Here is a 22,111-nt window from a genome sequence, read left to right as displayed (position 1 = left end):
TAATTCGAAATTCGAGAATCTCGTGAGAAGGCGAGACTCACGAGAAATCTCTTCTCGAACATGTTCGAGAACAAGTAAGCTCTAATACACACAGCCGCGAAATTTTTTCAAATTTCGTCAATTGAATTCTTATTGTTTGAATAGAAAGCGAAATATGAAAAAACGCCGCCAGCTGGCGCAAGGATCAGATATTAAAAAAAATCGTATTTGGGTCCGATATGGCTCATATTTGGAACACATATTACATACATGAATAGAAAGCGACATATGAAAAAATCGCCGCCAGGTGGCGCAATGATCGAGATATTCAAAAAAAATAATTTTAAAAATTTTTTTTAGTTAAACGATTTTATTGAAAACAAAATACTTACATTAAGTAATAATAATACTAAAAGATAAAAAATAATTAGGAAGGTCCTAGGTAGGACTACTCATCACACTCCTCAACAATCTAGGGCGTTGTTGATCAGACAAATAAATAAAAGCGTGGGTTGCGTCAAATTTTTATTGATAGTCAACCACTCTTATCTTTAGATATCATATTTTCATATTTCTATAAGTAAGACAAACGTAACCTTAATCAGGTTATGCTACGCCCTACGTTTTGAGAAATTTCACGCGCTCAACGCTTTTATTTATTTGTCTGATCAACGCCCTAGATTGACGAGGAGTGTGATGACTAAGACCTACCTAATTATTTTTTGTCTTTAGTATTATTATTACTTAATTTAAGTATTTTGTTTTCAATAAAACCGTTTAACTTAAAATTCTTTTTTAATAATTTTATTATTTAGATTTCTCAGCATTTTTGGAGTATGCAGTTTTGTAGCTTAATCAAGTTAAGTCCAACGAAGTTGATTTGATTGAGTAAAAAAAGTAATTTTCGTACAACTTTCTCCAATTTTCGAATATTTTCAAGATTCGTTGGCATAGACTCTGTTACAAAATTCATGGAAAAAAAAACGATAAGTTAGTTGACGAATCTTATAATAATTATCCCTGCTACTTTCGTAATCGCTGCGTTATTTACCGCTGGAAGGCATTTTTTCGGTACATAAATTTAGGCGCATTTTCTTGCATATTACATAGATCGCGAATTTTAGGTCCAGAAGTGGGTGTGTAAATTTTTCAAGGCCTGCAGGACTTTGAACTTCAATCTGTTGACAAAATTTTTAAATTGCTTCTGTTTTTCCTGTAGCGAGGAGTCCCTAAGGCTTTTACTGGACAATCATTTTCCCGATGTCCGAGTTGCGCAGGGATCTTCGCCTGCATGGTCGGCGGTCGTTGGCCATGCAGAAGTGCCTGCCATTCCAATACGGGAAAGTCAGATAACCTGGGCTATAGGGTCGTTCAAGCCCTATAAGTCTCCGGGCCCGGATGGAATCATTCCTGCGCAGCTTCAAAGGTCTTTGGGGATTTCCTGCCGCTGGTTGGCCATCATATATACTAACTGCCTCAGGCTTAACTATATCCCGAAGTCTTGGCACACGGTTAGGGTTATTTTCATTCCGAAGGCCGGCAGAAGCTCTCATGTATCACCTAAGGATTTCAGGCCAATCAGTCTCTCGTCGTTTCTTCTTAAGACGTTTGAGCGGTTGATTGACCTGTACCTACGGGAAAGGATACCTCGGGGGTTACTGTCGGCTTCACAACATGCGTACTGCAAGGGCAGATCGACGGAAACGGCTCTCCATTCGATTGTAAAGCAAATAGAGGGGTCCCTAGAACACAAAGAGTATGCTCTGGGTGCCTTTCTAGACATCGAGGGAGCTTTTAACAATGTCTTACCAGGGTCAATCGAAAGAGCTCTGGTGGGTTTAGGAGTCGAGGCGGCTCTGGTTGAATTTATTAGCAAACTTCTATGCGGCAGAATTGTCGCAGCGGAGTGGGGAGGGGCCATAATTAAGAGGAAGGTGTGCAGGGGCACGCCACAGGGGGGTGTCCTATCTCCTCTCCTCTGGGTTGTGGTAGTCAACGAGCTTCTTGTGGAGCTGGAAGCCAATGGTTGTCGGGTGGTTGCCTATGCAGATGACCTCGCTATCCTAGTCAGAGGCAAATTTCTGGGCGCCCTGCGCGATGTTCTTCAGGGCTACCTGGATACTGTGGCTAGGTGGGCTGAATCATGTGGATTGGCGGTCAACCCGGGAAAAACGGAATTGGTCCTTTTCACAAGAAGATATAAGGTGCCCGATTTCAGAACTCCCTCGATTGCAGGGGTACCGTTGGTACTTTCTGATAGGGTTAAATATTTGGGGATTGTTTTGGACAAGAAACTGTCCTGGAGACCCAATGCGGAAGATCGGGCCAGTAAGGCCGCCATTGCCTTGTACTGCTGCAGAGGAGCTATCGGAAAGAGATGGGGACTCTCGCCAAGAATAGTACAATGGCTTTATGAGATGGTGGTCAAACCGATTCTGCTATATGGGGTGCTGGTCTGGTGGAAAGCACTGGACACGGCGAGCACCTCCAAAATGTTAGTGTCAGTGCAACGGACGGCGCTGATCGGTATCAGTGGCGCTCTCAGAACAACGCCTACCTTGGCACTGAACGTCATGCTGAACATATACCCAGTAGATATTGCGGGAAAGGCGGCCGCGGCAAGGTCGTTGGTCAGGCTTCGTGATATGGGATATAGACTTTCTGACCGCGGACACTCTAGCCTTCTTACCAGTTTCGACTTCATCCCGGACAGAACGGACTACTGTATGCCGATAACAGCTCCCTATACAACCTTCACCCCAGTTATTCCAGAGAGAGAGGATTGGGGAAGAGGAATTATCTGGGGCATGGGACCGGTTAACTTGTTCACGGATGGGTCAAAGCTGGATGGAAAGGTTGGTGGGGGGGTCTTTTGTCAAGAGCTAAATTTAAGCCGCAAGTTTAAGTTGGCTGATCACTGCAGTGTATTCCAAGCGGAAATTGCTGCGATTAAGGATGCGGTGGATGGAATGCTATCCAGTGCTACCACGGTTAGGGAATTTAACATCTACTCTGATAGCCAATCGGCTATCAAGGCCTTGAGCTCAACTACAGTGCGATCGAGGGTGGTCTGGGAGTGCCTGACCTCGCTTGCGATTGCATCGAATTATTTTACAATTAAGATTATCTGGGTCCCGGGCCATAGTGATATCCCGGGTAACTGTCAAGCGGATCTCTTAGCCCGCATCGGTACAACTGAACCGGATGAAGATGGCTGTAGGGACTTCGGGATCCCGCTGGGCACCTGTGGATTGCTCCTCCATAGCTGGGCCTCGAATCAGCTCAGCAAACGTTGGGCGGATACCACGTCTTGCAGGGTAGCAAGATCTTTCTGGCCGAAAGTGGATGGCAGGAGGTCTGCTGAAATAATTGGGTTCACTAAGGCTCACCTATCAATGGTCATTGGGGTTTTGACAGGGCACTGTCCCATGGGTATCCATGCGGTACGTCTCAATATACTGGAAACTCCATCCTGCTGCAGCTGTATGGAGGATGATGAGGTGGAATCACCAAATCACTTTATGCTTGATTGTCCAACTTTTGCCAGAATTAGGCGAAAGTACTTCGGTCGCGACTCACTTGGATCTCCCGAGGATATATCCAAAGTTGAGATCGGTATCATTCGGAGCTTTATCGTTGCTACCCAACGATTCTCTAAGTAGCTGGATCTAGGTCACCGTTATTTTTGGTGTATGTGGTATCACAACGGACCTTCGTGTTGTCCAAGTGAGCTATCCTTATCAGGGAAGCTACCACCTAACCCATCCCCCCCACCCATCTGTTTTTCCTGGCATTTGTACGCAAAATGCTAAAAAACAGTGGTTTTTGTAATTTATGCTACGCTTTAGCGGCTCTAAAACGTTTGTTTTATTTTAAAGCAATATATAAAATTTGCAAGTGCAAATAGTTTCATTGAAAAAATAATGTTATCTTTAGGATTTGATTTGGGATATCGATCTTTATGCTGTATAAGGTTATCGATATTTTTTCATACACAATTTGTTCACAAATTTGAAGTACACTTATAGGCGCGTTTGGTCGCTTATAAATTGCAGCTAAGCACTTAGGGTCAGCAGTTTGTGGATATTCGAATTTAATTTATAATCAAATAATAACACAAAATATTTAAATTAAAAGAAATTATTTTTACTACACCATCTCCTACATAGATGGAAACAGAATATAGGAAATTTGCCTGATAGTGTGCAGCACATATTCGAGTACAAAGTACATACATATGTATATCAACATACCTCATATAAATGTCGAAAATAAACGATGTTTGTGATTGAAATAACTGTGCTTTTAATTGGTATACTTCAATTTCTAATGAAAATTGGCAAAGCTGCGAACTGAATGCAACCAAAAAGAGTGATTTTGTTCCTTTATGAAAGCAAATTTTGAAAGCAAGAACCAAAATGAAAAATCTTATTCAGATTAAGCCCAACATTCGAAAAAAATTGCTTAATTTTTGGGTCTTTATTTTTTTGAAATTTTGTCTCGTTTTGTTACTTAGTCACAAATTTTCACAGCAGAAATCGCTTCTGAGTTCTTTATGCCATACTTTTAACTGACCCCGCTTAGTTAAAGCAAAGTATAGTTTGCGAGTCAGTGGATAGTGAGAATATGTTTATATGAAAAACTGCTCCTAACATTATGCACAATCATATGTCTAGGCAAGATAGCGGCTTGAGGTTTTCTTTGGTTTCAAGTAGCCATACAAATAACATATAATACATAATAGCATAGTTCATGGACTACGCGCGAACAAGTTTCTGACATATTTATATGAATCAAGTAGTAGTTTCTGTTAAAATCTCAAACTAGCGAAGTAAGACGAACTTACCCCGTCCTCGAACATAATCTTCGTGAGCTTAATTATTTTATAGATGAATTTAGCATATATGCGATCAGCAATTTGTTTCGCGTAAGAGGAGAACTATTAAAAATAAATTATGAACCTCATCTTGAGCAGCCAGATAATCACTGTCTAATTTACAACTCAGGAAACGAAAAAAACGTTTTACACTTTCTGGGTAGTTGTCCCGTACTTATGTAATATAAAATATTATTTTTCAAAAAAAAGTGTATTAACACACCAAGAAATTAATGAATACCTAAATGGCAAAAACTGGATCACGTTGAATCACTACGTTAAATCAGCGACAACTATAGGAAGCAAATTTTAGAAGAGGAATTTTGAAACTTATATTTGAGAAATATTTTATTATATAATGTACAGAAGAACTTATTACAAGTACTTATAAACTGACGGCACTGCGCCAAAGTTTAGTCATAAAATAAAATTTTATATTGCAATGAAATTTGTAAAAAGATTCTGTTTAATAAAACAAACTACTACTACTACTAATACATATGAATCAAAAATCCAAAGTTTTTTCAATTTGTGAACAAATCCGTCCGCTTGCAACTCAATAAATATAAAGAAATAATTGGCGCGAATTACCGACCAGAAGATTAAGGTCGAGCTTCTATTGGAATATGCGATGTGTTCCTTTTAATTTTGCCTACGAAGTGAAGAAACAGGGTGCACTAATTTTATACCGACTCCGAAATCCCGATGAAGGGCAGATCAATTTTCACTGAAAACATTTTGATAGTAGAAATACACTCGAATTGTTAGCCAAAACACTATAGAGTCGATTAGAATAACTTTTACCTAATCGAGAAATTTTTTTTCCAAAATTGTCGATAATGCTTTTCCGGGACCTGAATCTGAACCTTCGGTCTGGTAAGCATAACACGCTACCACCATATCATGGCTGACGCGGGCAAAACTAGACAAGGTGCGCCTTAAAATACACAACGCTAATTGAAATGCGTATTTAGAGAAAATCGGCAAAAAGTCGCTTCACACAGTACTGCAAAATTGAAATAAGGAAACTAAATCAAAATCATAATGCAGGAAACTTCTGTAACAAAACAAATTTTCGTATGAGTTGGCGCGGTTAACACAGTTAAGATATTCCCCACTTTTCTCCAAAGCCTTCCGGGGTAACCTTATCGCTACAACAACAACAACATGAGTGCTCAGGAACTTGCATAGCAAATTTCATTAAGATACCTCAAAATTTACTCAAGTTATCGTGTTCACGGACAGACGGACGGACATGGCTAAATGAATTTCTTTTTCCCCCAGATCATTTTGATATATAGAAGTCAACATCTATCTCGATTAGTTTATGCCGTTATGGGGTACAGTTATGCTAACAAAATTAATATACTCTGTGAGCTCTGCACAGCTGAGTATAAAAACTAGGTATTACTTGTAAACATAATAGGTTTCTGTAACCAGTAAAATAAAATACTAAAATTTATTAACACCATCATACCCTTACTTTTTGAGAGTTTATGCCACGCAACTCCTTAAGGACACACATTAGACAACAAAAAAGCCCACAAAAGACAGCAGGGTAATCAATTTTCCAAGCAACCATTTTTCAGCGCTATAATAAAAAAACAAATGGGGAGGGGGAGGCATTATTTGATGACTATCAATGGCAGTGACTTCCGTGACGTTTACATACAAAAGTCAAACAAACAATTAGATAAATATCAAGAAGCAACCAAATGTGACATTGAGCATGCCGGCAGGCAGCTCTTTAAGCGCTGTGGTTTATATGGAATGTTCACACACACACATACATCAATAAACAAATAAGCCGTGCAAGCACGCACGAATACATGTCTATATGATTACAAAGGATTTTTCAAGCGGTTCAAAAGATTTTTTACTCTGATAAGGCATAAATCGATGGTATCATGTAACTACATACAAGTACGCCTACAATATGCATAGATATGCACATATATCAAAGTCAATTGAGGTAGAGAGTTGTTTTTTTTATGCAAATGAATTAATTTTTAAGTGTTTGCATATACAAGTACGTGTATATGTATGTGTGTATTTATTTATTGTAACTTATATGTAGAAGTAACGGTTGAATGAATATTGTTTGAAGGGTTTGTATGCACGCAGTTTAATTTGTTCTTTATTTATATTGGGGAAGGCGAGTTGACATGTGAGCACACACATTCATGCATACACACACCTGCTTACATATACATATGTAAGTTATGTCATTTAGTTGTTATGTTTTATAAATAGATATTTACATTATTTCATGTTTTTTTTTACTGCATACCTAATTAAAGTTTGATTTGTTTACCTAAAACAAATAACGACAAAAACGTATTCTTAAATGCATTTAATGAATGCGCAACTGCTGTGATGAATATTAATTAAGTTATAATATACGGTTGTTTAGTTTCTAATAATTTCAATAACACCACTGCTCGAATGCGCATCAAATAAATTTTAATAGAAAGAGTTTTAATTGACATCATCGGTTGGGATGCAACTTATACTCCAAGCACGGGAGGGGTTAGTATTGGATGATGGACATGATCTTGCAATAGGTAATACTGGAATAAGTGTCCCACCACATGATTATGATGAAGTCGAAATAGCAATAATCAGATTAAAAAACAGAAAAACCGCGGGCAATGTTGGATTGCCTGCGGAGATATTCGATTCATGTTCTTTTCTCAATCTGCAAAACGGGGAGAGTCATGCAACCTGCACTAACTATCGCGCAATCAGCCTTCTTAATATCTTAATGTCAAGAACATTGCTTGAAATAATGAAACCGACGTTAAGAGTGTGACTTCAGACCGGGTAAATCTGCCATCCACCAGATTTTTACTATGTGCCAAATCTTGGACCACATCGCGAAAAACGAATTGACACACATCACTTCTTCGTTGATTTTAAAGCCGCCTATATGCCTCTAAATCTGAATTGGGCGTCCCCGCGATACTTATGTGGCTATACAAAATGCCTGGTCAGAATTAGCAAGGACCTCTCCGATCCGTTCGAAAATAAGCGAGATTTCAGATGCAGTGCCTCCCAGACGTCCGATTTTTTCAAACTGGAAAAAGAAGCAGATTGGTTTGGTGGTGAATTAGTACAGCAGACCAGCTGTCATCGAGCAAATAGTCAGCGCATTGGCGCCTTGGCAACCACGCTACTGTTGGCAGTCATAATTTCGAAATGATAAAAAACTCCGTTTATTTGGGAACCAGGAATAACTTAAGCAACAACATCTCTTAAATCCAGCAAAGTATCACTCTTGCCAATAAATGCTACTTTGGACTAGGTAAGCAATTTAAAAGTGAAGTTCTCTCTCAGTAAACGAAAATCATGCTCTACAAGTCACTTATCGTACCAGTACTGCTTTATAGTGTAGAAGCATGAACCATAATAATATCATATCACATGAGGCGGTTCTGGGAGTGTTCGAGAGTTTTTCGAAATATTTACGGACTCTACTCATTGGCGACGACTAGTACCGAAGAAGATTTAATGATGAGATATACGAGCCTTACGCAGACATCAACATAGTCCAGCGAATTAAAACACATCTTTCACGCTGGCTAGGCCATGCGAACGAAATATGATGATCTAGCTATGACAGTAGTTTTTATCGGAACACGCCTATAGAAGCAAAAGAAGAAGATATTTAATTGGCTACACCTATTCGTCCAGAAATTTTGGTTTGTCAAAAAATGTGGGACCTTTTTGAGTTTTCTGTTATTCTTCCTAATCTTTCACTTTTATTCCAAAAACCGCTAAGCTTTAAGAATGCGCTAAAAACTAGAATAAAACCACTTATACTTCAAAGTAAATAACATCCGAAGACTTCCGCACTTGACAGGAAAACGTATATTTGTTTTCCACTATCATTGCAATAAAGACAACATATAGCGAATATCCGCACCACAGGCATAGAGTCCTTATCATACGACAAAATTCATTTCGTTAGAGACGGAAGCAACAATAATTTATCTTAACTACAAATTAAATGCAAAATTATACACACATAAATGCATATAACTTTACATACATTTCCTGCTTAGTGAGCGCGTAACTGTTTTATCTACAATTCCACAAAAACGAAAAAAAAGCAATAACAACAAATGCAACACATCACTTATTTAATCGCATGTATTAGATTAATGAGCACTTGCTTTACGAACACACTACAAAAAGGGAGGAAGAAAAGCATGTGCGCTGTTTGTCATGATTGCATATTTTTAGGCGCATAATAGCACGTGAGTGAGTTTCTGAGCTAAAAAAAAAGAACTCTTTGCTTTTACAAAACATTTCAAAAACATTAGCGTCAACTACCGGCATTTGCAATACTTTTCGTTACCTTAGCTGTGTTTTGTTGTTGTTCGTTCACTTTGTGTTGTTTACGTTTTGTTGGTTTAAATCACTACGTTACTTTGTCGCTCACATAATATTATTTTTTAATATATTTGTTTGTGGTGTTTAACTAGCGTAAAGCACGCTACACATCACACGCACGCAACACTTTTATGAATTCAACACTTTCTTTCTGTTTTCTTTCTGTAAATTTTTAGTTGTTTTTATCGTTGGTTGTTTGGCTGACCGCTCGCTTGCTTTCGCTTACTTTATTACTCATACGCCCTGTCACATATACTCTTTTGCATGTCGTCAATATGTGCAAATATTTGCGCGCGTATAGTGTGTATACAATTTGTACTGCAATAAAAGCAACAATAATAAAATAAAGCACGAATAAAGCGCTGCCGGTAGCGCGCAATTTAATGCCTGCTGTGTTTGATTCTGAAAAAAAGCTAAAGCCAAAAGGATACGAGCGAAAATTTTCATCAGTAGGGGCTTCATTTTTATATTTTATTTGTTTTTGCAAATTTTTCTCTTTTGGGTCATTCCATGTAAAATCGAGCGATTGGTGATTGGTGAAATTGGCAAAGTTTGTTTGTTTTTGATCCTTGTTTACACCGTTTTTGTACAAAAAAACATTCTAAGCCACCAATACACTACGCTATCAATAAAGGGTTTATTTTGATGGAAAGGCTTTAAAATGAAACATTTTTAAATAAGCCGTCACTTACTGAGTAGAAAGTCTAATGTTAGTGAAAGTCTTAAATATATATACATGTTAAACCTTAAATAGCGGAATACATTGCAAATTCCTCAATTCGTTAGTCGTCATTTGGTAGTTTTTTTAATGCACTTTTTCATACTGTCACGGATATTAGCATCACTAAGCTATACCATCACTAAGGCCATGCTAAGCAGTATTTACGTCAATAATCAAATCATGTATACACATATATAAGGCAGCAGAGAGATGTCACACACAGATGCATTTACGCCTATGTGTACGCGAGAGACTGTAAACTACAAACATTCACATCAATAATTCAATCATTATGTATCTACATAAACGAATTAATCATTATGTCTACACATATGTAGGTACACGCAGTTGAGAAGCAAGGCACAACCATATGCTGACATCTTATTTGAGATGCTCCTAAATGTAGGCAATTATAATTGTGGAAGTGTCGCTCACACATACAAGCATGGGGTATGAGAGAAGCTATAAAATCGTGCAATTGTAGTTACAGCTGAGAAGTTTGAGAGATACTGGACTAGTGGATTCTGGAAGCGTCTAGAAGAGGCGAACGAGGAAACCAAAGAGTATAAAAGGCGACAGATGTAGAGGCGCTGTAATTCAGTTTGAGTTGAGCTATCAATCAGTTTGCTTAAGCACGTGATCTGGCAGCCAATAGTAGAGTTTCATTTGAGTTATCAATCAATTTGGTTATTAAGCCAGCGAGTAGCAAAGTATAAGTGTTATTGTGAAGTACTTTAATAAAGGCCATTTTTCCATCATTCAATATTGGAGTTATTTATTCAACAGTTTAGTGATTCGAACTTAGCAGAGGATTGCAAATAAGAGGATATGCAAGCAAAATTCGTTACAATACATTCATAAAATTTTTAGACTTTCACGCATTTATTTTGATTTTTTAAACTTAACTTAAAATATAGTCGCAGAGCCAGTCTCGAGAATGTGAAAGAGTTTCAGAAAGGAACATTTTTTTCAGCTCACCTTTTTTAATTAAGGTAACAGGCTAATTAACGCTGACTTGTCCCTGGAGCAGTGATGCCAGAGAAACTCCGTGAAATTACCCACAGAAATGAAAAAAATGCCCCTATTTCGCACATCTTAAATAAAAAAAATCGCATGAAACTCCCACACGTATAAAGTATTTATTCCTTTTCTCGGACATTGTGGCAGCGCACTGCCTTCAAGTGATCCAATGATGCAAGGCTTATCCTGTTCATTTTATTTTGCGAGTTTTTATTGGCAGATGGATGTCTAAAGCTGCTCAGCTACAGAAGCGATGTAATCAGCTGAGCAGAATACTTAAATTAATAGAATGGAAACATAGATATAATACAATAATTATCAAGTGAGGTAAAACAGTATTTTTGATAGAAAAAAGGAAACCCGATCTATTAAGTGTCTTTGAATGAGTGATGGGAGAATGTGGTGAAACATCACAAATTATTTTTTCTGAATAAATAGTTGCCAAAAAAACAACTGTATTATCTAGTAAAATTGTGTCAGGGTACTGTAAAGTCTAATTTCTCACAACCTGGTATGATTGCTAAATTGGCGGCAAAATTAAACTTTAAATTTTCCTTAAGGAATTCCATGAAAAACTCATCTTGCTAACAAGTGCTAATTTTAACTTTGGAAATTATAGCGAAGTAAAGTCCTTATTTGCCAAACTGTACAAAAATCAACATCAGATGAATATTGGAATATTCGGAAAAGGTCCTTCGAGGTATATTTCTGGTTTTAACTCAGTTCATTTGAATAATCCCTAATTGAATAAAATTGACTTCTTATTTTAGATAGAGATGATAAATAAGTGAACCACGCACTGAATGAGTGCAAGAAGATGTACTTGTGTAGGATTTCGTCTATTTAAAATCTGTACAAAATGCGCGGAGTGGGTTCGGAGTCCACAAGCTATATATGTGCATACAACATAGTACAAGGTGACCTACGTACTGTACTTACTTAGTCTACGTATGCGCATCTCTATACAATTGCTCTTTATTAACGTATAGAGGTTGTGTATCTAAACATACTTTTTGCCCTTCAGTTACTTGCGATTGGTAAGGTGCAGGTACCGCATAGGCGAACAAACGCGTCTTCTGAAAAGCACCTGTCAGCACTGAGAAGTCAGCAAATCTTTAGAACGGAAATGATTTTCGCAAAAAAGCGAAGAGTTGCTTAACGCCAGACCACACATTTTTTTCCACCGATGTCGTCTTTTTTCAGAACAAGGAGCCTTAGAGCACCGAATGGCTGCTATATCCTGCCAAACTCCTCTGATCTCTAAGTTTTTTTCTATGAATACGCGTAATATTTTTGTTAAAACAAATACTCAGATTTTCACTTATTGTATGCAATTTTAGACTCGAATATATGTACACGTCATGACGCATAATAAAATCAGACTGGTGAAGTGATTAGTACAATAACACAAATTTGATGGCCCTCATAAACCGGTCATGAATTTTAAAGTAGTAGGGAGGTAAAAAAGCCAAGCTTGGTGTATCTGCACATTGTAAACGGGGACATGAAAGAAAATAGAAAATAGATTAAAATGGGAAGAAAAAGTAGAAAAAGTTGGGAGGAAGTCGGAAAATAAATAAAACAAGAGGAAGATGGATTTTGGGAGTTAAAGTAAGAATAAGGGTAGTGGCTTGAAAAAAGTAGTAAAAAGTGGTTAAGAATAATTATAAGATTAAGAGTAATAGTGAGAGTTAGACTTTGATATGAGCAATAGCGAGAAGATTTACGTAAGAAGGAAAGGGGTAAGAAAATATAATGATCCGATTCAGGCCAACTAGATATAGGATACAAGAAATAAGAGAAAGTCAGAACATGTCTGTCGCATCAGGTAAATCTATAAGTTCTGATTTTTTAAGGTATCGTTACTGCAAAACCTCTGTTGCTATATATTTTTACACCAGCCATCTATTTGCGCGTAACAAGCCTACCTAAACGCTTGGTATATATAGATAAATATTGGGTCTTGGAACCATATAGCATCAATCTCGAGTTTCCATATAACAAGCTTCCCAGATACTCATCCGCACTTCACGATATTGTTCCAGGTTGAAAATCATCTCATTGACACAATTTTCCAGACGAGTTTTAGTTGAAATTCAAAAATTTTTCAGATCGAATGGTTAAATGTTTTTTTTTTCCTTTGACGCATGAACTCCTACCGTAAAGAGAGAACTGTCAAGCCCACTATCAATTTCTTTCAAATATATTAATCTCTTTTAAATCACTTTTTGAAGATCTTCTTAAAAGTTTTGACAGCTTTCTTTTGTGAATAAAGTAAAATTAATATATTCAGTCTACTATTTGTCCCGTTTTTGGCCGTTAGTATATAAAATAACTAAAATTTTTGAGCTCAAGTTCGGGTTTTTAAATAAAACAATTGAGTTTTTTTACTTGAAGTCGATTATTGAAAAATAAAAACCAAAAAAAAATACTCATGCAAGTGTTTTTCTTTAAAAACCCGACCTTGAGCTAAATTAAAAATTTTAGATATTCAGTCTATGTGAATTCTAAACCACTTTTTGTACGCATTTTCATGAAAATTTTGTAAAGTTTGTAGCAGATTGCAGGAAAATCTGGCAGCTTTAATTTAAATTTAATTTATTCCTCTGAAATTGTGTGCAATATATGATTTGGACAAACTTTTGTTGGGTCTTACGAAAGCAACAAAAAAAACATCGGTATATATCTAACACAGTCAATTTCCGTCATTACTCGATTTGACATGGATTGACTCAATTGATATCCTTGATGTGAAAAGTTTTTTGTTGCAAGTTTATTTATTATTATTATTTTTTTTTTCCAACTTGTTTTTTATTATTTAAACCTTTTTTGTTGTGATTTTTTTTTTGTTCTCTTTTTATCTTTCACCACCACTACTTTATTATATTCCACTATATTTTAATTTTGTTGTTGTTTGCTTTAATGCTTCATTTACGTTTACTTACGATTTACAATTTCATATGGCCGCTGTTCGCTGTTGATTACACTCTGCTTAATGTGCATGTATGTTTGTGTGCCTTTCGTTGTCTGTTGTTTGCTGGCTGCTGCTGCTTTTAATATTGCTGCTGTTGCAGCAACCTTTGCCACTTGTATGCATAAACTCAACATGAATTGCACATGTTCTACACAAGCATTGTTGTTTGCTGCGCAACATTAACAATAATAATAAATACTTTTTGTTGTTGTAGCAGTTATTTGTTACTTTTGTATTTGTGTTTGCATTTATTTGTTAATTTTTTTTTATTGATTTCTTGCTTTTAACTACACCATTTTACCTTTCAATACTTAATTAATTTTTTACACAGTTGAATGTGTATTTTGTGATTTATAATTGCAAACTGACATATGAAAATTCCATTGGTTAAAGTTGTTGTTGCTATTATTTTTTTTAAACAATTATTTCAAGTATTTGAGTATTTGGTTTAATTATGGGTTTGCCATTGTTTTTATTGGTATGCATTTAAGTGCTATATCATGTGTGTTTAATTGGCATATGCAGCACGTGCATTAATTACAATTTTTTTTTCACTATATATAATTTTGTTTTTTTTTTCACTAGATATCATTTTTTTTCTTCAATTGAAAAATATTTCTAATTTCTACATTGCTTGTTCTCACAACATTTTTTTGTAACTCTTTTTACTTTTATGCGCTTTTGCTTTAGTTACGTTTATGTGCTGCTGCTGGCGCTCACAGTTAATCAAAGAACCAGGTGGCAGCCAATTTGTCTGTGCGCTATCGTTAATTTTCCAGTGCAATGACTTTTAAACACATTTCGATTAATTAATTGCGCGTCGTTTACATGAGATTTACGCGTTTTTCGTATTATTTCTTTAAAAAAAAATTTTGATTTCGGTGTCGTTTTCGATTTTTGCACTACTTGTAGCAAATTTTTTAGCTTGCGCGTTTTTTTTTTTTTCGTTGCAATTTTCGTTTTACCTTTTCGCTCAATTTTTCTTTTCACTAATTTGTATTATTTTCACTTTTGTTTAGAACTTCGATCTTATATTTCACGTTGTTAATACGCGCGTTCTCTGTACTTAATTGACCGCGTTTCTCGAACGTTTACGCTCAAATGCTGCAACGCATAAGTTTTCACGTAAATTTTAAAACTTTTTCCGACGAAAAAAATATTTAGTTTTTCGAAATTTTAAGATTTTTCTTTCTTTCTTCATTCACATACAAATATATGTATGTATGCTTGTGTGTGTTATATGTGTATTTAATATTCAATTATTCCACCGCGCGCGTACGTTCTCAAAATCCTTGATGGAGTCCATAAAAAATCACTTAAATGCTTGAGTACTAAATATGCACGCACACATATATGTACATATGCACGTGCGTGTACGTTAGCGCTTATTTACCATAGCTACGTTTTGGCAAAAATACATATGTCGTAAGCGTACTGGACTACTTGACAGTTCTGATATCTCATTACTAAATAATTATTTTTTTTTACTTAAGCTTCTTCTTAATTACACTCTTAAATTTTTTTCAAAGCTTCTAGGCAACTATTATGACTACAACACTTTCAGCCCTTTTTTTGGTGCACTTAAACAGCATCAAATTGCTTTTTCGTTGCCAAAGACATCTTCAGCACAGCTTCATACAAAATAACACTTGAAATCAACACCCACACACACGCACAGATACATTTATTTAATCACCTTTGCACTTACACTAAATTTTGTGCATGTATCACTCATACACATACACACACTCTCGCATATGTGCATGTATACATGTGTAATGGGCATAAATTACAAAAAAAAAAACGAAATCTCACAGAAAGCACAATCAATGTTGCGGCGTGAGTAGCGCTGTTCACCCAATTTTTCGTGATGCGTTAAACGCAGCTCAAAAAGAACGTAATACACACACACAAATGTTTTACGCGAAAAATTTTGTCGACAAACTCCCGTTTAGCACATCTTAACCGGTTGCAGCACCTAAAACGACTAAGGTAAACGCACTTGAAGAACATAATTTTTTAGAAAACAAAAAAAGCACATACACAACACCAACAAACACACATGCGCACATACACGCAGTCATGTATAAATATTAGCGCTCGTATCATATTCGGTATAATCAGTGTAAGCTCAGTTCAGCGAAATCAGCATTGCATTTGTACTCAGCAAAAATTTTGTTTTCTACCCAGCATTAACGAGCCACAGAGTAAATGCTTTCTTTGCCAAATTTAAAGTAAGAAGTTCTTTAACTATATAAATGCTTAACAATCGTTTGCAAGCCGAGTGTTTAAGCACTGTTCGTTTGCAACGAGCTACAAGTTCATTAGAGAGCGCATAGACATACTTTTAGAAATAGGTGAAAAAAATGGCTTTAAAACTAAGTGAATAGCTTAAACGCCTATTAAAGCGTTTATGATGCGAACGAGATTACTACTCAGCACCACAAATTTGATGTAAAGGAATTTGCTTGATATAACACTCATTCTGCTTACAAAATTCAGCAAGCAAAAACTGTGAGGTAGGTCCTTAAAAATAACAGGTCTAAAGAGCATAAAATAGTACACTCAAGTTTCACTCTATACAAATAACTTTTTACTCATATCACATATTCCCCATACTAACTGCTCCCAGTGCCATCTAACGTTTGCAACGCCTTGCACTCAATTATTGCAAGTAACCGTTAGTAGTGCCGTTGTCTACACACGCTACCCATTGTGTTCACAACTCAAGTTGAACTCAAAATTACGCTCTGCTTTCGTTCTCTCTTGCGCTTTTTCTCTTATTTTCATATCACAACCACTATTTTTAGCTACTCATAATGAAAGTCTAATGCTTCGAATCCGCTGTATATTATTTTGGCGCTGTTGCTGTTAAAAGGTGGATAGCTTTATTTTACATTCAGCCGGAAGTCGTGGTGAGAAGCTCATACGCCCACATCGTTATAGATACATGTGCATATGTATTTCGAATATGAAACATTTTGTATGGAAACCAGAAAGTTTCTAAAGAAGATATATGCTCCTAAATTTATTTTAGGATTTAATAAAATTTCTTTATGAAAAAAAAAATTTCCAAACTCAAATCGAAGATCTCTCAAAATACGAATTTTTTGAAGATTGTTTGAAAATTTACTTCCTACGAAAAGCGCATAGCCTTTTTTTTTATATGGCAAATAATCTAAAACACCAATTAGAAAAAAAAATTTTAAAAAATCAATGGGAGTCTTGAGAGACTCATAACTTGAACTTTGTTAGACTAATATAAATTTTACAGCAAACTGCATACTCAAAAAATTTCTGAAAACTTCAAATTAAAAGTATGAAGTTCTCGAAAAAGTTTATCCAATTATTTAATTTTTACGAAAACGTCATTGAAAGTGGTTAAAAGTTCGAAATTTTCGTTAAATTTATTGGGAGATAAGAAAAATGGGAATTAAAGATGGAGAGCACGATGCTGAGGGACTTTGCTAAATATATAGGAGTAATTCCAAAAAGGAAACTTTATATGGGGCTTTGGATTGGTGAAAGAGCTTAGATACTAAATCAAACCTAAGGTTATTCCAGAAGGTAAAAACAAGTGCTCTAGTCCGCGTGGGGGTGCTCTGCGTACCACACCTGCAGAAGAGCTAGGCACTAGTCAAAAGCAATGCGCGGCCTTTTCTGCTATGCGGCTGCGAGAGCTATCGGACTGGAAAGACAGTATGAATATGCAGCCATTCTTGAGCATATGGATTCGCCTTCGTCTGACTATTGCGTTCCGATATGAAGCACGAAGTTTTCATCTCGAATAGGGATCATTGGTTGAAGGAGCCTCGGGACCTGGGCGATGAGCGTCAGATATATATTGACTGCTCAAAAATGGATAATAATATTGAAAGCGTTATATTTGCACTTCAACTAGGGTGCAATCTAGCCTACCCGATTAGTGCAGTGTCTTTCAAGCGGAGGTCACTGCCTTATCACATGAGAAAGGCTGTTTACGAGTTTAACAAAATTAGTATTTAATCTGACAGCCAGGCTGCACTAAAAGTGCTTGGATCGGTCACCTGTTTGAAAATTGCCAAACAAATTTCCCTTGGTCTGGTATGGGTGTCTGGACATTGGAGTATACCGGGCAATAAGATGGCTGACGAGCTTGCAAGCCGAGGCACATCTGTTTCGCTTTCGTCGTCGTTGAACGGATTCAGCAGGCCGCTCGCTACCTGTAAGATCATTATGAAAGGTGTTTGCCTTAGGAAGGCAGGTGTGGATTGGAGGAATATTGAATCCTGCTATCACACTCAGCTCATGTGGGCTGAATGGGGTGTGAAATTATCTCTGGTGGTCGGGCTTATAATCGGCCACATAGCAATTAGGAGACATGTACAACGGCTGGATGCTCCCCATAATGACTATTGCAGGAGCTGTAGAGACGAGGAGGAGTTAGAAAATATTGAGCATTTCTTGTGCGATCATTCTTTGCTTTTGCACCAGAGGAGGAAATTTCTGTGATCTGCCTTCTTTGGTGATCTTTGCGATCTGGTTAATTTGGAACCTAGGAAACTCCTGAGATTGATTGCTGAAACGACCTGTTGGTTTAAGTAGGGGAGCTATTCACGTGGTATCACAACGAGACCTTGCTTGGTCTAAATACACTGGTACTGGCACTGGTGACCACTCCAACCTTATAGGATACAAAAAGATAGGAAAAGGAGGATTTTTTCACTACAGATAATACAATTGGACGGCCGATTTTGTGGCTCTTAATACAAATATGAGTTGAGAAACACCCACTGGGAAATGTTACAGGCTTCACACTCAGAACTGGGTCGTGATGAGAGTGCGTCTGAGGGCATACTTTTGTACTTCAGTACAATCACTTTTTGACACGGCGTCTACGGACTACAACCACAATAAAGCAAAGATTGACGACAACCGTAGCCAAGCATTAGCTTCTTGATTACTTTGAAAGCGGCAGCCACCAATATAAATTACAGCAAACAGTAGCGAAAAATTTAGAAAAAAATATTAATTATGTTTAAAAATATCCAAAAGAATGATTGTGTTACTTAGTTCTATTTTAGTTTTTATTGACAAAATAAAAAGGACGCCACTCGCTGTCGCTTCCCAAAAATAGAATTAGGTTTAGTCTGGCTACAACGGTTTCGTGATTGATTGTCGTGCTGCTCTGTGGCGCCGAAATTAACGACGCTCATAAGAACATGTGTAAAAATAATATGAAAAATGTGGCGGCTACACCGCCGTCGTGAATGTAGTCAGCCCTATTTTCCTTTTCACTAACACAGGGTGACAAATGAAGTCAAATCAACAAATTTGAGTAAATTGTAGAACAAATTGGGAAAATCTATTGTGAATACAAAAATAAAAAAAAAACAGGAAACTGGCCCTTTTTTACATTTAACTGACAGTCGATGACACAGTAAGAAACAACGAGAAATTCGATATCTTATAGATATATAATTGATAGCAATCTATCAGATAGCTTTATTTGAAATTTCCGTTTTCACACACACAGGGTGACCAAGCCTGGTTAAATCGATAATTGTGAATATTTTATAGAACAAATGGCAAACATCTATTATGAATACACGACACTTGCCAAACAGCTGAATTTTGTTTACACTTTTTCCATGGACTCAACTAAGACGCAAAACTTTAGTTAGCATGTAGGAAACAAAGATTTCGATAGCTAGCTATGAGCTGACTGACGCAAGACGGTGAAAACGGTCTTTAAAAATATTTTAGCATGATATAAGAAAGTTATAGAAAACAAATTGCATTATTCATTCAGAGTGAAAAAAATAACCTATTTTCATTTTTTAAATCATTCAATTCACAATAATATTAAAATGTTCAATTCATGCGGAAATATTTGAATTGTTTTGTGTGATACGTTCAGCTGACGAAATTCCAAAAATATTAATTGTAGGTCAAGCATTATCAGCAAAAATATTAATCAAATTTCTTCATTCAATATTGGCTATTTGTTTTGTTCATAAATGAATATAACATACGCACATACATATAAATTTATTTATAAAAATATTTCGTTAGGCGCCTAATCTTCTCTAAAATTACTTAAGACAAAAAAAATCTGAACAATATATTGATATTTTCTTTTCAATAATGAAATCATTAAAAATTTCGTTTGATCTCAAATAAGTTGTGTTATTAAAGGAATCGCAGTAATTAAACTAAGTGCTTTTGAAAAGTTGTATCTTGATTACTGAAATTGAATTACAGCCATCACTTAAGTAGAAGTCAAATAAAATGTGTCTGCTTTCCCACGCGTTTGTGTACTTTCCCAAAACATAAATAAAGGCGAACCAAATATATAAAATGGCATACAAAATGACTTACCTCAAAGTGTCCTGTTAATATGAGACCAGCTTGCGCTAAATATAAAGTTGATGCTGAATCGAATACTAATTCCTGCGGTTCTCTTACCACCGGCGTTGTTTCATTCAATTCACAATCATAGTAAAAGAGCACCTTATCGCTGAGTACCTGAAAAGAAAGTGTAGTCCATTCTTTGCCACGGTAGGGCAACGAATAGCTAACCAATTTTCGGCTAACACTATTTTGATCCGATTGCGTGTAGAGTAATGAAATATTCCAAACATTTTTAATCACCGGCGATAAATGTAAGCCCAGCTGTACCACAGTATCCAATGGATTGACAACACTAAATAAATAACCTCCTTTTGGGCTGTTCGGTAGAAATTTTACCAACATTGCAAATTCGTATAGCTTTTCTGGCAATAGTACACGATATGAAGTTTTAACATCTGATGTGGGAAAGAATTTATATGAGGGAAATCCATCATCAGCCTCCTCATATTCAATGCCTTGCGAGTGTACGCTAATCATGTCGGTGAGTGAAAATTCACCAAAGGCATCTACGGAAAACAAGAACAAATTAAACATTTACATCATGAAATAAAATTTAAAATATTTTTGTTTAAAATATGTTTATTATGTTGATTAAAAAATTACACAAAATACAAGCGGCAGTTAACATATTACTACCAACAAATTGATTGTTCGAAAACTCGCTTTGTTGCTGTTCGCGAAAAAAATTATAGCTTTATTGAAAAAAAAAAAACTATGTACAAAATCGCATTGCACACTACAATAGTTATTGTTGCCACAATCATATGAGCACATTTAATTTTTTTTAGAAATGCTCATGCATTTTCTCAAAAAACGTTTATGTTTTCAACGCAAAAACGGAATTTTTATGATCCGAAAAGCAAACATCCAAAGTTTGTTGTTATTTCAATAAAAATAATATAAATATATTTTCAATAAATATAATATAAATATAGTTTAAAAAAAAACTAAAAAAAATGCAAATATGGTGCCGTTTTACTTCTTCAATAATTGCCGCTAGATGTGTCTAACTCTGCTTTGCGCGCCTTCCCTAGAGAGTTACAAATATGTATGCTAATACAAGCGTGTTAAAAAGCGATAACAGCCAGGTTGATTCTGGGCAAGTTATCGACTTTTACTGGATTGTTATTTATTTCTGTACTATGGATAGCAAGCCCATAACAACCCAATAACGAAACCACCACATTTCGATAACATAAGTTTATTATCGATAACAAACCGTAAAAATCAAATATAAACCAATAACACTTCGATAAAAATTCAATGAATCGTCAATAACGTTGTTATCGATAACAAATAAGTTAAATTTTATGTTTTTGGCACTAATGCTGGATATTTTTTAGATTTCCTTTTTGATAATTCCGAATAATTCCGGGACCCTGCAGTGATAAGTGAAAATAATTTCCCGCTTTTTCTAGATAAGGTTAGGTTGAACTGGCCGGTCAATAAAGACCTCACATAGACTGGATGTGTTCATAGAGTTACCAGAATTTGTTTGACGACCAAACGGAAGAACCCTAATCAGGTACTATGACTTATGTTATAGAATAACTCCCTCCTCTTGGCAAATACTAGACGTTTTCTAGAACCTAGGTTAATTGCTGGCTCGTGATCTGGCAACTCTGCCGCCCATAATAATTAATGCCTTAACCTGGCGAGCGCAGGACACGAATACAGAACGTACTCAACCGTTTCTTCCTGCAGCTCGCACTTCCTACACCTCCTGTTACTGACGAGGCCTAAGTTATAATCG

The 22,111-nt window shown here is 36.3% G+C and overlaps 1 protein-coding gene across 17 annotated transcripts in view; it reads right to left on the bottom strand.

Annotated features, from left to right (window-relative positions):
• LOC137233656 (collagen alpha-1(XV) chain-like) overlaps positions 1 to 22,111 on the bottom strand; it is a 1,316,768-nt gene that overhangs the window by 922,537 nt on the left and 372,120 nt on the right. For 15 of the 17 annotated variants that reach the window (XM_067756874.1, XM_067756865.1, XM_067756879.1 and 12 more), the window contains one exon: positions 20,326 to 20,864. In XM_067756874.1, coding sequence (XP_067612975.1) covers positions 20,326 to 20,864 — 539 coding nt within the window. Of the gene's footprint in view, positions 1 to 13,936; positions 20,194 to 20,325; positions 20,865 to 22,111 lie in introns of those variants that run through there. The other 2 variants (XM_067756881.1, XM_067756883.1) reach the window with 2 other exon arrangements.

The sequence above is a fragment of the Eurosta solidaginis genome, chromosome 5, assembly GCF_040869045.1.
Source record: "Eurosta solidaginis isolate ZX-2024a chromosome 5, ASM4086904v1, whole genome shotgun sequence".
Lineage (NCBI taxonomy): Eukaryota > Metazoa > Arthropoda > Insecta > Diptera > Tephritidae > Eurosta > Eurosta solidaginis.
Note: the sequence above shows the minus strand (reverse complement) of the source record. Positions and strands in the feature narration are given on the sequence as shown.